Source organism: Chlorocebus sabaeus, chromosome 9, assembly GCF_047675955.1.
Source record: "Chlorocebus sabaeus isolate Y175 chromosome 9, mChlSab1.0.hap1, whole genome shotgun sequence".
Taxonomy (NCBI): domain Eukaryota; kingdom Metazoa; phylum Chordata; class Mammalia; order Primates; family Cercopithecidae; genus Chlorocebus; species Chlorocebus sabaeus.
This window is the reverse complement of record NC_132912.1, coordinates 22,001,735-22,019,278: the sequence shown is the minus strand read 5'-3', so window position 1 is coordinate 22,019,278 and position 17,544 is coordinate 22,001,735. Positions and strand designations below refer to the sequence as shown.

At 38.5% G+C, this 17,544-nt stretch overlaps 1 protein-coding gene across 1 annotated transcript in view; it reads left to right on the top strand.

The window, feature by feature from the left end:
* The first annotated feature begins 805 nt into the window (after positions 1 to 805).
* Positions 806 to 17,544, top strand: part of DNAJC1 (DnaJ heat shock protein family (Hsp40) member C1) — a 236,134-nt gene continuing 219,395 nt past the window's right edge. The window contains exon 1 of the mRNA XM_008002473.3: positions 806 to 1,325. Within this exon, the coding sequence (XP_008000664.3) occupies positions 1,101 to 1,325 (225 nt within the window). The 5' untranslated portion in view covers positions 806 to 1,100. The remainder of the gene's footprint in view (positions 1,326 to 17,544) is intronic.

Genomic DNA, 17,544 nt, shown 5'->3' with positions numbered 1-17,544 from the left:
CTTCCTTCTTCCTCAACAAGAGTGGAGAGTTCAGGGAAGAGAAATGTGAGAAAGTCAAAAGGAAAATAAAGTTCACACAAGAGAATCGTGGTGGAGAAAATAACTTGAAAAGAGATTGAACAGAAGCAATGCAAGACTAGGAAGTGAGGCATAGTTACGGAAGAGAGAGAAGGTTTTTAGCCTGTCTTTTAAAACGGAAACATCTCAACTGAGGACTATTTTCAAAAGAACCCCAACTGGAGGTGGGCTAAGGTGGATAAACTCCATTCCTCCTCCAACTATGATTGAGTCACCATTATTAACTATTAATTCTACCAGGCCATTTTATGGTATTATACCTGTAAATCTTAATTCATAATTGTTTTGGTTTGAATTCCTTTTCTGCTCTACCTCTCTCTACTTACTAGATTTGCCCCTTTTAGTACCTGGTTCAACTTGTCCTGTCTTCTTTGCTGAAGGACTAATTAAACGCACGGAAGCCATAATCAATTAATCAGGCTTCAAATATGCTTTTAGTGTTCGATAGCTGGGGGAGGGGAAGACAGTAGCTATTTCGGGGGAAGTCCACGAGGGGCGTTCCAGGTAGACGCGTGATGGTATAACCGTCCCTGTCTCTCAGCCCGTTTTGGCGCAGATTCAGCTCCTCGACGCGCCCAACCGATTGAAAGGCATTTCACCCAGGCCCAGATCGGGGCGCCAGGCGTCCAGGCTTCCGGCCACGCCCCCTTCCCCGCGGTTGCTAGGAGACGTGATGTCACCGGAAGCGAGGCCTGGGATAGGCTGAGGCGAAGGGAAGCCTCTCCCCCTGTGCAGCCCAGGCGCCGGGCGCTGGCTCTCCAGCTGTGTGTAGGCCTGGGGGCGAGGGTCCGCGGAACGTAGCGCCGACTGCGGCCCCGCCCGCCCGCCCACCCGCTGGTCCGGCCGCGGGCTCCCGCCACCACCGCGCTCAGTCTGGGACCAGCCGCCTGGCGGGCCGTTCCGGTGCGCCTGCCCGCGCTTTTCACTGACGGGCACTGTTTCCCACAGCCAGTGTGGCCCGCCACGTCCCAGCTCTTGGCCAACGGAGGTGCGCGGCGGGTGACCTTTCCGAGCCCAGTGCGATGACGGCTCTGTGCTCCTGGCCGGCACAACTTCCTGGGCGCCGCCAGCTCGGGCTAATGCCTTTCCCGCCGCCGCAGCCGCGGACGCCGCTGCTGTGGCCGCTGCTGCTGCTGCTGCTGGCCGCCGTGGCGCCGGCGCGCGGCTGGGAGAGCGGAGACCTGGAGTTGTTTGACTTGGTGGAGGAGGTGCAGCTCAACTTCTACCAGTTCCTCGGAGTGCAGCAGGTAAGCAAGGAAGCGCGCGGGACCGGGCGGAGAGGAGCCGGGGCAGGCGGCAGGCGACCCCGGTTCCTCAGAGAGTCGGACACTGAGGGCAGGGCTCAGTCACCCTGGGCTCTGGCTGCCCTCAGCCCGGGCCACCGGGGTCCTCAGCCTCGGAAGGACGTGTCCGTCTTCCCCAGATCCTTACTCCTGCTTCAACTTTTCTAGTCCCAGCCCCAGTGACAGGCTGGACGACGCCACTTGCCTGGGGTAGCAATGCCGTCTCTCTGGTCCGGCGTTCTGGGGAAGAGCCTTCCTCCTCCAGCTGTGCTGGAGGAAGAAGGAAAGTGGTGTGGGTGGACTTTTTTTTTTTTTTTTAATTTAACACCTACCGTTTGCCTTCCTGTCCCCCTGAATGTGAGAAAGAGCAGCCGCTTCTCTAAATTGTCATCTTCCACCGAGACTTACCCTCATCCTTATTCTTATTTCAGCTGCCTCCCCTCCTCTTCCCTTCTGGGAAAATAGGAATGCACTGTGGCCAGTGTCTGTGTTGCAGAAGTTTTTCTTACCTCGTACTTGGACATCGTTTTTAGCCTGTTAGATAGATGTTTCTTTCGCAGTTTAGAAATCTGGAGGAATTTGAAGCCTCTACCAGGTTGGAGGTGTTAAGTTTTTTGGGCAGCAGAGGACTTGGGGTGCAATTGGAAGAGAAGCCCCCAACCAGTAATGTAGGAATGGGTTTTTTTTCCCCCTTTTCCTTTTGTTTCATTTTGTTTTCTTTTTTAGCTTGAGACATTAACTTGTAAAACCCTTCTGTTGCTTTTTAGTTCTACCATTGAGGGTGGTTGAGTGAGGGTAGATATCCAGTCTCTATCTGAAGCCTCGCGCAAAGGAGAAGATAACATTTCGCTGATTTCAGGCTTACAGGGTGAAAAATGTATATTTCACACTTAGCTGATTGAGCCCTTCGTACAATGCTTTGAATAGTTATGGGAGTAAAAAATTAATGTTTACAATAGTTGTCATTCAAGGCACACTTCACATGACTAGATATGAAATGCACATCCCCCTCCCCCATAGGTTTTCATAAATGTGGGTGAACTATTCAACTTTTACTGAATTTTAATTTTCAAACATTGCATTTTCATTCCATCACTGAATATAAACTTACTAGGCTGCCAGGGTACCTTGAGTCTAACCCTGTAAGAGTTATAAAGTATATTTTATTTTTGTAAGAGTTATAAAGTATAGGCATGTCACACTTCAGATTCATATGTGCAAGCAACTTTGTAATAACTGTATTTGTGATCTGTTACCTGGTGCCCGTCCCTGCTCAGAGAGACACTATATATCTCATTTTCAAAGCAAATGATGATGGAGTATGTGTAAAAATAATTAGTGAAACACTAATTCTGATGACTTTTAAGAATTTCTTTAATACTGGAAATAATTAGAATTTATCATCATTGATTACATTCATTAGGTAAAGAGAATCTTAAACATAACCTATCCAAAAATCTTGAAGATCCAGTTATTCATGAAAAATTAAGTGCCTTTAAGAGAGCAGAAATTTAATAGCAGTTTAAAATGTAGATTATGTAATCTAGCTTTGCATGTGAACTCTCATAGAATTTTTGCTTATAATTTCATGTAACTTGATTTGCATAGTTAGTTAGGCAGTGTGAACATCCAGAGCACTTGACTTTCTGGGCAAAGATGAGAAAATAAAGAAGCATGGATAATCAAGAAGATTCTTTGTCAAGGTAGAATCTGAAAAGAAGATTATTATTTTTAACCTGTGTTTCTTTATACAGCTGTATTGAAATTGGAAAGAATGCAGGAGGAATTTTTTTCTGTCCAAGCAGAGAAACTGAATGGAACAAGTTTTTTTCTTCACATTGAATCTTAACTTTGTTAGATGACTTTCAGGGACCAGAAATTTGGTGGAAACAAATGCAACCTGTCCAAGGTCTTTCATGTGTAATTTTCAAGCCAGAACCATTTGGTGACTAGCCAAACGTGAGGGACCAGAACAAAGTAGGTAGGCTACTGAAAGTGGTGACCTGGCTCTATGCACTAATCTCTTCTTCTTGTTCAAGCAGCAGAGATGTATTTGGTGCCTATTGGATTTTAAGCATTGGGAGTTGGCCTTTATATAAAACAAAACCCCTAACCTTATAGTTCAGTAGGGAGAAACAGACAGTAAACAACCAAGTAAATAAATATAAATGTTATATGGTCAGAGAAGGCCTCTGAGAGAAGTTAGGGAGTAAGCCATGTGGGTAATTGTGTTGTAGGCCATTTGGGCTGTCATAGCAAAATGCCATAAACTGGACAGCTTTTCAACAGCAGAACTTGATTTCTCACAATTCTGGAGGCTAGAAAATCCAAGATTAAGGCACTGGCAGATTCTGTGTCTGGTGAGGGCCTTCTGGTTCATAGATAGCACCTTGTTGCTGTATCCTCATATGGTGGTAGGGACAGGCAGCTCTCTGGGGCTTCTTTTATAAGGAAACTAATCTCATCCATTAGGACTCCACCTTCATGATATAATCACCTTACAGAGGCCCCACCTTGTATTACTGTCACATTGGGGATTAGATTTCAACATATGAATTTTGAGGGACAAAAGCTTTCAGACCATAGCATAGTGGAAGGGCATTCCAATAAGCACAAAAGCCAGGAGGCGGGAGCTTGCTTAGTATTTGAGGAATAGCAAGGCAGGCAGTATGGCCAGAGCAGAGTGATCAAGAACAGTAATAGGAGATCTGAGTCATAGGTGGTAAGGGAAGACCATGTAGGGCTTTGTAGGCCATTGTAAGGACTTCGGCTTTTACTTATAAGTAAGTTGGGGGAGGCCATGTTTGAACAGAAAAGATACATGATTTGACTTGAATTTCAAAATGATCTCTTTAGTGTGCTGAGTATAGTCTGTGAGGTATTAGTTACTTAGAGGGATAATTGTGGTATAGATTGGACCTGGGTGGTAGCAGTGGAGGTGGTGCAAAGTGGTCAGATTCTGGATTTAATTTCAACACGGAGTGAACAGAATTTTACTGATGGCTTGAATATGGTAGGTGAGAGAAAAAGAGAAATTGAAGATAATTCTAAAGATTTTGGCTTCAGTAACTGGAAGGGTGCAATTGCCATTTATTGAGACAGAGAAACCTGGACTAGGAGCCTGGTTTGGAGAACATCAGGAATTTAGTTTTTGGACATGCTAAATTTGGGGTGTCTATTAAACATTGAAGTTGAGCTGGTATGTAGGCAATTGGTTATTCAGGTGTAGAGTTACAAGAAGACAGGTTTGGGCCGAAGATAGGAATTTAGGAGTCTGAGGCACTTAGTAACTTGAAGCGACAAAACTGGATGAGTTCACCAAGGGAATGAATGTAAAAGAGAAGAGAAGAGATCTGGGAGCTAAGCCTTGGGGATTCCAGACTTTAAGAGTCAAGGAGCTGGGTGCGGTGGCTCATGCCTGTAATCCCAGCACTTTGGGAGGCTGAGGCGGGTGGATCACGAGGTCAGGAGTTCAACACCAGCCTGGTCAATGTGGTGAAACCCTGTTTCTACTAAAAAGATAAAAATTAGCTGGGCGTGGTGGCAGGCGCCTATAATCCCAGCTACTCAGGAGGCTGAAGTAGAGAATTGGTTGAACCCGGGAGTCGGAGTTTGCAGTGAGCCAAGATGGTGCCACTGCACTCCAGTCTGGGTGACAGAGCGAGACTCCATCTCAAAAAGAAGAAGAAAAAAAAAAAGGAGTCAGGGAGATGGAGGGGAATCAACAAAGGATATAGGGCAGGAATGACCAGTAAGGTAGGAGGCGAACCAAGACAAGGTTCTCTCAAGTCAAGTGAAAAAAGTGTTTCAAAGAGAAAGGGATCAACTGGGTTAAATGATAATGATGATTCAAATAAGATGAGCTCTGAGATTTCACTGTTGGAATTAACCGTATGGAGGTCACAGGCTACCTCAGTAAGAACTGTTTCAGTGCAGTGGTGAGATCAATAGTCTGGATAGATTGGGTTCAGGAGAGAGTGAAAGGGAAGAATTGGAGACAATTAATATAGAACATTATTTTGAGATATCCATATCCTAAACTAGAAACTAGAGATGGTAGTGACTGACTGTGGCATCTTCTTTATCCCCTTATCCACCAGGTCTAAGGTAACTCAGTTACTCTCTAAGCTCTATAATTTGAATAGCAGATGACTTAGAACTTGGACCAGACCACCTTATGACCTTGGACAAGTTAGTTGCCTCATTTTTAGAATAGATGGTAGCTTTTTATTTTCTTCATAGTAAGGCACAAAGTAGACTCCTAAATATTTATTGAATCAAACATTATAAACATTGTAACTAAATGTAAACTGTAATTCCCCAAACAAGTAGTTGCTTGACAGTTTTTACTCAACAGATTTTACTTCTATGTAATCTTTCACAGCCTTCAGGCAGCAGAAGAATCTCCTTCCATGTATTCTTAGATTTCAAGTCCTTTCTAGAAGTCTAGAAAGGGGTTGCAGAAGTCTTCGTTGAGGGGTATATACAGTTGACTTATTAGTCATTCATACTGTTTTTAGAATGACTTTAATAATAGCACATTCCAATTTGGGTATTGCGTCTTTTAGAGGATATGGGGGGAAGATGAGAGAGGAGTATAGGAAAAAAATGTGCTTGAAAGATCTTTTGTTACCAACTTAAATTATAGGTTTCTGCACAGTATTTATATTTTGTGTAACAGCACCTGCTTCTCAGACATCTGTACTTATTGTGGGGTCAGTGGCAATTCTGTATTTCTTTTTCCTTTTTTCTTTTTTCTTTTTCTTTTTTGAAATGGAGTCTCACTCTGTTGCCCTGGCTGGAGTGCAGTGGCATGATCCCGGCTCGCTGCAACCTCTGCCTCCTGGGTTCAAGCGATTCTCCAGCCCCAGCCTCCCAAGTAGCTGGGATTACAGGCACCTGCCACCATGCCTGACTAATTTTGTATTTTTAGTAGAGATGGGGTTTTGCCATGTTGGTCAGGCCGATCTTGAACTCTTGACCTCAGGTGATCCACCCACCTCGGACTCCCAAGGTGTTGGGATTACAGGCGTGAACCACTGCGCCCAGCCTCTGTGTTTCTTTTAATTGTCTTTTGGGACCATGACTTTCCTTATCCTTTGTACAGTAATTCTAGCCAACAGTAAACACTTCATATTCATTCAAAAAATCTGTGAATTGAAATAATGACAAGCTAAATTATCTTAAATTTTGTAGTATTTGCTTTATGTTGAAGTCAGAGTTGTCTTCATGGTGCCAATCAGTCATTACAGACTTCTGTTATATAGCTAGAAAATGTGCTTCATTCTCTTTCTCTCGTGTTTTGTAACTAAATCCTTATATTCAAATGAATGCTGAAACTTGGTTAACAGAAGAAAAGCAGAAGAACAGTAATGTGCTTATAAAATATTTGGATTTTAGTTTTTAAAATAGGAATTAATAAACCTTTTAAGCTTATTCAGTCTGTATTTTCAAATGTACAGATTAGCCATCCTGTTTAGAGGAGGGACAATTGTTGCCCATTCATCCGTGCCCCATGGTGTGGAGGAACTTCCCTAAAAAAACACTGCTGAGCACTAGACCCATCTCTCACATCTTTCCATGGCGGTGTGAGTTACCTTGCTGGAGGGTGATTGCCTTTACTCTGTTTTGCTTGATTAGGAAGAGCTAATCAGTCGGAAAGCTATGAGCAGTGGGAATCTGTCTCTTTGCACCTCTCTGCCCAGACCAGTAAGGCAATTATCCTAACCAGACTTACCCTTGAGCATACTGTCTCAAAGTCTAGACTGTAGAGGAGAGGGCACAAATTGCTAACAAGCCCATTTGGCCGTCACATCTAACCTGTATTCTTCAATAGCTGTATCAGTTATAAAGGTGATAGTTCATCTCTTGTCTGCCTGACTCCTGTGTCCACTTAGTTTTTTGGATGGGAAAAACCAGTTAGTGGGGCCTCTCCAAAGCCCATCACGGTCCTTTTTAGAAATGAAGTTGATGATTTCATTCATGAATGACAGTGAATTTGTACTGTGATTATCAGTTTTCTCCGGTGATTCTTGTGGTGGAATCCACTGAGCTTGTGGTGTTGAGTGTAGTTCAGGCTTTCTCTGTTGAGTTGATTCCTTTGTACATGTGTGTTGTGTAATAATAGCTTCCCCATTTTTATTTGTAGAATCCATTTTTTTTTTAATTTGGAGAAAGAGATACACAAAATCTAGAATGGTAGATAACCTTTCAGTCATTTATATTTCTTATGTAGGCATGCAGAGAGTTAGAGCTGAATAAGTACTTGTTTAATTGTATACATCTTTGCATCAGATTGAATTTTCTTACAATTAGTTATCTTATGTACACACTCTTTTTGTGATATGGTAGTGTAGTTTAGTGGAAGATGCCTGAGCCAATTTTATGGGATAAAGCAAGTCTATTGTGAAAATTTTTTCACCTATACTCTAGAACTGATGGAACAGAGACTTTTAGTTTTAAATTTCCTTTTTCCTTTTATGCTATTCTCAGTTTTTTCTTTACTCTAATTATGAGAACAGTCTTAGAATATTTTATCTTTTGTTATTCATAGATAATAGCCTAAGTGGAACTGGGAAAGTGGAATCGGCTTCTGCTATTACAATTATTCCTAGAAATATAATCTAAAATATTATATTGATCACCATTTAACCTAGTGATTGGTTTAATGTGGTAAATTTCAAAATCATATTTTATTCGATGTTGATAATAAAACAGAGGTTAAGGTTATTTGACTTGATTGCTGGGAGGAGAATTTATATGGCAATTGTAAGTAGTGCCAATGAAAGTTGTTTGATAAAATGCCTAGTATCTATACTAAACCTTTTCTCAGCTTTGTTATGCTCGCTCTCAGTGAACTTCTTATTCCACGGATGGTACTATGTGACTTTCAGAACTGTTTTCTAATGTGGGCATTGTTGGGTCTATTTAGACAGTAATGATACCAGTTAATTCCACCTAGTTAAAAACAATTCCAAAGCCTTTCTTACAGAGTTATACAAAGATAAAGGAATTGCAGTGGAAAGAGAGATTTCTGATTGGATGAAGCAGGACCCTAGATCATTTTATAATGAAGTTACAGTCATATTTTCAAAAATCTTTATTTTCATCAAAACACTTAATTGTAAAAGATGGGCCCTATACTAATGAATGTAAAAATATGATTATATGTTTTAAATAACAGCATAGTATTTCATTTTAAGAACTGAATAGTTGATGTTTATTACTTATATTTACTGAAATTTTTTGTCTAAGAGTGTCATTAGGACCTAAATAGAAATTTAATCTAGAATTTATGTTTTATTCCCCATCTTAAGTAATACTAAATTATGCAAGGTTAGGATTCGTTCACCATATTTGATAAGTATTTCTGATTACGTCATCCAGCAACTGAAATCTCATATGTAACCAGGCATATTGCAAAAGCAAGGGCATGCCACATTCTACGTTTTTGTTAGAATGTGTGTATAAAACAATGTACTTCATTATCAGATGGATGCCTGTTTTATTGCTACTGAGGCAGTAGGCATTAAGCTCTGTGCAGCTACACAGTTAACTAATAGTATTTGAGTTGTCTACTATTAAAGCTAAGAGTCTAAGATCAAGAATTAAAGGACATGCCATAGTATATGCAGCAGCATTAAAATGGAGAAAAGCAACATTAAGATGACACTAAGAGCAAATACTAGAATTCTGAAAGGTAGTAATATACTTGGTTAAACACATTCTGGACTACATACAAATCCTGGTTATAGAAGGAACAAGAATTTTAATATTTTTATTTATTCTTTTATTTTTATTGTACTTTAAGTTCTAGGGTACATGTGCACAACGTGCAGGTTTGTTACATATGTATACATGTGCCATGTTGTTGTGCTGCCCCCATTAAGTCGTCATTTACATTAGGTATATCTCCTAATGCTATCCCTTCCCCCCTCCCCCCTCCCTACCCCATAACAGGTCCCGGTGGATGATGTTCCGCTTCCTGTGTCCAAGTGTTCTCATTTTTCAGTTCCCACCTATGAGTGAGAACATGCGATGTTTGGTTTTCTGTTCTTGCGATAGTTTGCTAAGAATGATGGTTTCCAGCTGCATCCATGTCCCTACAAAGGACACGAATTCATCCTTTTTTATGGCTGCATAGTATTCCATGGTGTATATGTGCCACAGTTTCTTAATCCAGTCTGTCATTGATGGACATTTGGGTTGGTTCCAAATCTTTGCTATTGTGAATAGTGCCACAATAAACATACGTGTGCATGTGTCTTTATAGCAGCATGATTTATAATCCTTTGAGTATATACCCAGTAATGGGATGACTTGGTCAAATGGTATTTCTAGTTCTAGGTCCTTGAGGAATCGCCACACTGTCTTCCACAATGGTTGAACTGGTTTACACTCCCACCAACAGTGTAAAAGAGGAACAAGAATTTTAAACTGTTACATGAGACCCAACTGTGGCATGTATAGTGAGCAGTGGTCAAAATGAGTTATGACCAGAAAGAAAAAGATCATTGTTGCCATTTACTGGGAAAGTATGAATAGACCGTGGAGAAATCTTAGGGTCCATACACATGAGGAAGGTAGAAACTTCTTATTTCTAGTCAATCCTTAAGGACTTTATTTATACCATTAAAACAGGTCAGGTTAAGGAATCTATTCCATGACCAACTGAATTTATACATTAAAAAGAAACTTCTGACTTTTAGAAAAGTTTTTTAAATTGCAAATCTTATTAATAGTTATTTTCAATCACCACACTTTTCGTTAACAGGTAAGATTACTATTTAGGTTCTTTTCTGACTTTAAGTGGTGTTTTGTATTAATAGTTGGTGATTAAATTTGATTTGTGGAAGTTAACACGTATAAATATATATAATATATTAATATATAATATATATAAGTATAATATAAACATATAAAGTAGGAAGTCTGGAAATTGTGATTTAATTATATCATACAATATTTCTGTATGGATCTTTTATATGTAGTAGGAAATAGACTTCTTGTATTTAAAGCATTTTAGTTTAGACATTTGGTAAAGTTCAAATGACAGCCATGTTGTGCAGTTCTGTAGTAGTTTTAAACAATCAATGTGTGACTTTTTGTATCACCCGTTTGGAAGTACATAAGATTTAACTTAAAGTAAATTAGGTTGATTTTGCAAGTGTTTATTGTGGAAAGCTTCACAGTTTTTCAACATGCTGCCATCTCTTAAAACGTCACTGAAGCTTCTTGTTTTGAATTGCCTTCAAAGCTTGCAGCATATTCTTCACATTAGCCTCATTAGTAGTAAATCTTAAAGTTGGGTTTGGTTTTTGGCTATAGCAAATAGTCATTTGGAGCTAAATTTGGTGACTAAATTAGGTTAGGAAGCTCGGATAAATAGTTTGTATTGATGAAAAGATCTGAATATAATTTTCATGTAATGCTTATAGACTGCCTTGAGGACTGTTCTCAAAGAAAAGTTACAGAGAAGTTTTGAGTGATATTGACACAAAGTATTAAATCTGTAGCTTCACAAGGCAATAGAATGTGTTAGAGTAAATGACTCTTGGACTACTTATTACTTTGTGGGTAGCAATTTTTTTTAAAAGAAGTTTGCTTGCAGGATAAAAATGTGTAAATAAAAGTGATTTTAATTTTAGAGAAGTGGGAAAATATAGAGCTAGAAGAAAATATTTCAATTATCTGCATGCTTTTAATATTAACAAAGATCATGATAGTATTCATTATATATTTCTATAATAAAGCAAGTTAAAACCGAGTGGTACAGGAATTAGAATAAATGTTAGAGGCAGTAGCTGAGAATACCACTGAGGAAGAAAGCAGGATATACGCAGAGAGAAACAGATACAGAAAAATGCATAAATACAAATATAAATGAAAATGGAGTAATATCTCCATCTTGTGGCCTTCTTTGGATATTGCCATTAAAAATGTTGAGGGGTTGTATTTTCACAACTGTAGGCATAAGTAAGAATAAAATATGAGACAGGCGGAAACAAAATATGAGTCAGAGAGTTCTTGCAGTATTTTGCAGGTACTTTTAAGACCGAGCTTCCCAGTTGGTGTGCTGCAAGCAAGTGTGCTGAGATAGTGATGCCCTCCCTTGAGCAGCTGTAACAGTTTACTCCAGTGTGTCTTACAAATACAATTTTCTGTAATGTGCCATGGTATGAAAGAGGTTGGGAAAACACTGCTAAGGCATGCAGTTCTGATGCTTTTTTTCCAGGGGGAGATTTATTTATTAATTTATTTATTTTTATTTTTTATTTGTTTTTTGAGACAGAGTCTCGCTCTGTCGTCCAGGCTGGAGTGCAGTGGCGTGATCTTGGCTCACTGCAGCCTCTGCCTCCCCGGTCCACGCCATTCTCCTGCCTCAGCCTCCCGAGTAGCTGGGACTATAGGCGCCCGCCACCACGCCCGGCTAATTTTTTGTATTTTTAGTAGAGACGGGGTTTCACCATGTTCGCCAGGATGGTCTCGATCTCCTGACCTTGTGATCTGCCTGCCTCAGTCTCCCAAAGTGCTAGGATTATAGGCGTGAGCCACCGCGCCCGGCCCCAGGGGAAGGTTTATGAGAGAGAGAGGGTGCATGTGTGTGTGTATGCATTTATATACTTACAAGTATGTGTGTATAGTAAATATATTTATAAATTTATGAGTGTGTAGACTGAGTGTATAAATTTATGAGTATAAAATGTTTAGCTTGTAAAGTATATATATGGTAAATATAAAAGTATATATGTAAATATAAAATTGTTTTATAATATTAGTCTTATCAAAATATTTCCTAAAGATCCTTGTTTAGCTCTCATAGAAACAAAAGTATTGTTTAATGTATGGGCGAGGGAATTTAGATAGAGACGGAATCAATAAGTCTTTGATTAATTAGCATTCTTTACCTGATTATTTACCCTGGATGTCAGAATGGCCATTAAATGTTACCAGAGTTTGCAATAACTCTAGAGTGATGCTTTAATGAGCTGTAACCATCTGCTGTATGAAGAGGATACAAATGACTTTGAAATGTGTAAGTATTCAAATTCTGGGTAGTCTGAAGTAATATTTTGTGACACTAGGGGATAAGATAATATTTTACGTATAAATGTTGACCGATGGCTATTTCATATTTTTGACAGCTGACAGACTCTTTCAAGCCATTCATCCCTCAGTGCAGCACTGTGCAATAGATAAATGATACAAAACACAGAGGTGATGCTAAATTTTCTAAAAGTTATATTTAAGAATGTAAAAAACAGGTGAAATTAATTTCTTTTTTTTGAAATGGAGTCTTGCTCTGTTGCCCAGGCTGGAGTGCAGTGGCACAGTCTCTGCTCACTGCAACCTCCTCTTCCTGGGTTCAAGCGATTTTTCTGCTTCAGCCTCCCTAGTGGCTAGGATTACAGGAGTGTACCACCATGCCCAGCCTGAAATTAATTTTGATAATGTATTTTATTTAACCCAATATACGAAAATATTATTCCAACATGGAATCACATTTTCAAAAATTATTATTATTTTTTGAGACAGAGTCTCGCTCTGTCCCCCAGGCTGGAGTGCATTGGTACGATCTTGGCTCACTGCAACCTCCGCCTCCCGGGTCGAGCAATTCTCCTGTCTCAGTCTCCCAAGTAACTGGGAGTACGGGCACATGCCACCACGCCCTGCTAATTTCTGTATTTTTAGTAGAGACGGGGTTTCAACATATTGGTCAAGCTGGTCTCGAACTCCTGACATCAGGTGATCCACCCGCCTTGCCTCCCAGAGTGCTGGGATTACAGGCATGAGCCATCATGCCCAGCCAAAAATTATTAATGAAATATTTCACATTTTAGCTTTTTGTACTAAGCAAAATCCATGTATGTTTTACTTATACTTCTAGCACACCTTAATTTGGAAGCGAAATTTTGATTGAAAATACTTTATCTGTATTGAGATTTCATAAGGCATATAGCTAACAAGGAGATTCACGTACCCAAATCGTTGTAAGCAAAAGTTTCCAGTAACTGAATAGAATATCAGTTTTTCAATTTAAATATAAATTAATTAAAATTAAAATTTTGATTTCTCAGTTGTACTGTCACATTTTAAGTGCTTAAATATGTCTAATGCTTATTGGATAGCGTACATTGGATAGCCTTAGGGAATTAACATTTCTGTATTGTGTAGATACAGCTAAATGTTTTTGGGTAAAATCACTGTTTATTATTTCCATTTTGTTAGGGACATAGTTTGTAGTTTTCATATTTTTTTAAACCCAGTGTAGCTTTTGTTGTTTTGTTTTCAGGTTGTTCCAATTGTGCTAGCGATCGTATTCCTAGTTATCTATACTAGACATTTTGACCATACTTTGTTTTGTAAAGGCTATTGGTATAAAGTTCGTGCTGTTCTAGGAACATTGGTTGTCTGAACTTCCATGCATAGGCTTGTCTGCTAAGGGTGGTTTCAGGTAATCACTTTAATTAAAGTTGGTCATTTGCTTTTGCTAGCTCATCTATTATATTTTATAATTCTTTAAGTGTTAATTATTAACTTAATATATATGTCGTTAGTGATATTTTGATCAAGAAATCACCAGAGTTCCTATTTTGTAGTTTTAGCTTTCAGGGTGCCCATTCTCCCTATTCTGAAACTCATCCATCTTCTGTATTGCTAGCTATGAAATATTCACTATATTCTCTCCTGTCATCTATTTTGATTATTATAGGATCTTTAATTAAATGATTTTAAAAAGAGATTGCTAGATGCATTTCTGTTTGTGTGCCAGTCTGTTGGCTCTTTATAATACCAATCAGGGATTCTAACATCACCCTTTTTTACTAGCTGCCTCTGCTACCTTTTCATAGCTCCTAATGAGTACAGCTTTCCTTTGAACTGAATGATTAATTAGCGATCTTTTTACCTTAACCTTTTGTAATTTCATAAATAGCTGAGAAAAAGAAGTAGATTTTACTGTTAACAGTTCTTACACATACTTAGCTCCTGTTATTTCAAATGGACCTGGTACATGCAGGAAATTGCACTGGTGTCCAAGATATTAAACATTTTATGCGGAGGGAAAGACAACAACAAAACACAGATTTTAAAACTGACAATAGAGTCCTGAAGTTGGTGGAGACCTCACGAATATCTCTTTCCTCATATAGGAGTCTCTTCTGTAGCACTCCCAGCCGATGGTCTTCTAGCCTGCTTGATGGTGTCTAACAATAGGGATTATGAAACAACCTGTTAAGTTTTTGTATAATACTACTCAGTGGAAATTTTATTCTTAAAGCCCAAATCATAATTCTTATCTACTTTCAATGTACTCACTATCTTCTGGAGTACACCTGAACATACTACTTCTAAATAATTTTTCTGCATGCCTTAAAATAAAATGCACAAGGGAAATAATTATTTGTTGATTTTCTCCACACAGTAAGGTATTTTTTAAAAAAATACAGCCAAACTGAGGGGCTATTTGTTTTCATTGTCTTTAGATATTTACTAAGGCCACCCTAAAGAAGACTCAAGCCGCCATAGTTATAGTTGTCTTGGCACTGCATTAGGCATGATTTGTGGTTACTATATACAATTCCCAGGGTTTATCAAAGTTAGCAATAGGAAAATTATGGAAGATTGAAAAATAAGATGATTTGTTATATGCCATCTTTGATAATAGAGGCCACAGAATAAACTTAATTAAAAATGTAGCCAGAAATTGCTATAGACTCTTGAAGCAGCACCCCTGTGTACAGTTATGCAGTTTGTGTATCTGCTTCAGACCTGTCATTGTGTTATAAAAATGTTTTAGACTTTGGCATTGTTAAGAATTGCACATAGGTGGTTAAACTGTGAAGTAAATAATTTATCTTTGATAATTGAAATATTGTTTCTGTAGGTGGAATTTTAATTTTCAGACCTGTCTTGAGTGTGAGTTTCTCTCTCCTCTCTCTTTACCTCTCCCTAGTGGCTTTATAGATGTTTTTACTCTTTTCTCTGAGACACCTAGGAAAGAACTAGGTCTTATATAGGTGGCTTAGGGCTCCCTCCTGAGGTTACACTGAGGCCATTGCAGATCCAGATACCAAGCCTGCAGGTCCCTTGGCCTGGTCTGGACTGTGGGGCTAAAACCATTGCCTCTTAACATCTCAGACACGTAATTTTTTATAAGTTGTAGCCTCGGGCAGTGTCCTTCTCACTGTTCACATTTTTTTTTTCCCCCACAGGCAGTGGATTGCCACTGCAACCCCTGATTTCAAGCAGCAAGCCTGGCTGTGATCCCAGGCCTTTGTAGAGTACTTTTAGTCCTCATCACTCTATGGGAGTCAGACTTCTTGTTTCATCTGCCTGCTTGTAATCATGGAGCCCAGGAGGCCTATAGCTTAACCCCTATTTATGGCTACAGGTTTTCATTTGTTTTTGCCTCTAGAGATGCTTAACAAGTTTTTGATCATGGCTATATGTTTATAATTTTGTCTCTTTAAATTTAACTTTGGTATATGTTTGGTGTGGGGTTTCGGAGGAAGTCCCTCAAATACTTAGAGTGCAGTTTTCATGTTGGAACATTTTTAAAAGCTAGATTTATTTTATAATATTTTTTAATGTTCATTTTCTTATTATCTGAGAACCTTTTGCCACTTATCCAGAACTGTGGTCAGGTTGTTTATTCACAGTAATTTAAGAGGCTGTTACTTAGGCATTGAAAGAGACAGTGTACCATTCCATCCCTGTTCCTTTCTGGCAACTGTTCCCAGACTTTCAAGTCTAGGGGATGAAACAGTCAAGTAGCATTTCTAAAATAATCAAATCCTACAAGGTTTTGAATATAGTGATAAATAAGTCCATTATCTCAGAATGACATATATGTCCCTGTTATTAGAGATACCCAGAGGAGAGCCCTGCACTGTCGTGAAATTATTTAGAAAAATTTACCAGGTGGGAAAAGAGATATTGAATCTTAGGTATGTGTCAGAAAAACCATGGGCTAGGGAAAATTAATCTTCCTAAAGTTAAATTATATGCAGGTTATTTCATGTTGACCCTTTATAAATACATTTCACTCACAAAACTCTTAAAAAGACTTTCTGGGCTAAAGAACATTTTGTTTTCTTATAATCAGTCTTCAGAGATTCACAAAACAAAACATAGGACAATGAGGCTAACCCTCACTAAAAACTGTTTTAATAATCAACTTAATGGACAATAATAAAATTTTAGAATTCAATGGATATTGGCTTCATAGAATTAAGTGTGATCCTTAATTGAAGCTATAAGCAGTTTATAGAGTATACATTTGGAACATACTTTAAATGATTTATTTTTAAGGAAAGAAATATAGAATGCAAATTTACAAGAGAAGATAAAGGGCCCTTTCATTTTGGAATCATAGGATTTAGTCAGTTTTTGTATAATTTGAGGAGCACATTGATTTTTTAATTATTCTATGCCTTTAATATTGAGTTGTTAATCTAAGAGAAGTCTTTTGAGGGTAACAACATGGAAAAGAACAGTGGTATAATGATCTTCTTAAAAGACATTTTTACTTATAGGCAGCTGATGCGTTTCTAACATGGATAACAGTACTCTGCACCAATCCTCAGTGTTTTTGTAACACAATAGAATATGCACAGCTACCTAGATTATGTTAAGAAATTTTGATAATAAAGCTTGCTTTTCATGTTTGTTAATTCATTAGTTCTTTTTACAGTATTTCTGTAAAATAGTAAAGCATAGTAAAGAATGAGAAACAATCAAATTCTAATAATAAGGAGTGTATTTGAATAAATTATGACACATTCTTGGTGTGCTGTGAAATTAGTAGTAATATATGTGAAAATGACATAGCAACATGGAAAATACTTACAATGTTAGTGAAGAAAAGCCAAATATCAGTTGTATTCAGATTTTATTGTAATTTTGCAGGATTATATGTGCACAAGGGCAAGACAGAAACATGGGCTAATGGGAAGAGTTTGAATTGTGGGACTGGTGGAATTTTATTTAGGGGCAAATATTTCATTTAGAGTTCTGCTAATATTACTAACATATATCCGTATAGATTATATTACTTTGGAAAGAGGAGTGTTGTACAATTAAAACACATTGGATAAATTAACAGATGTTTTCATGTTTATGAGATAAATCGTATGGATATTTTAAAAACTTTAACGTATAATCTATTGAAGGTTATAAATGG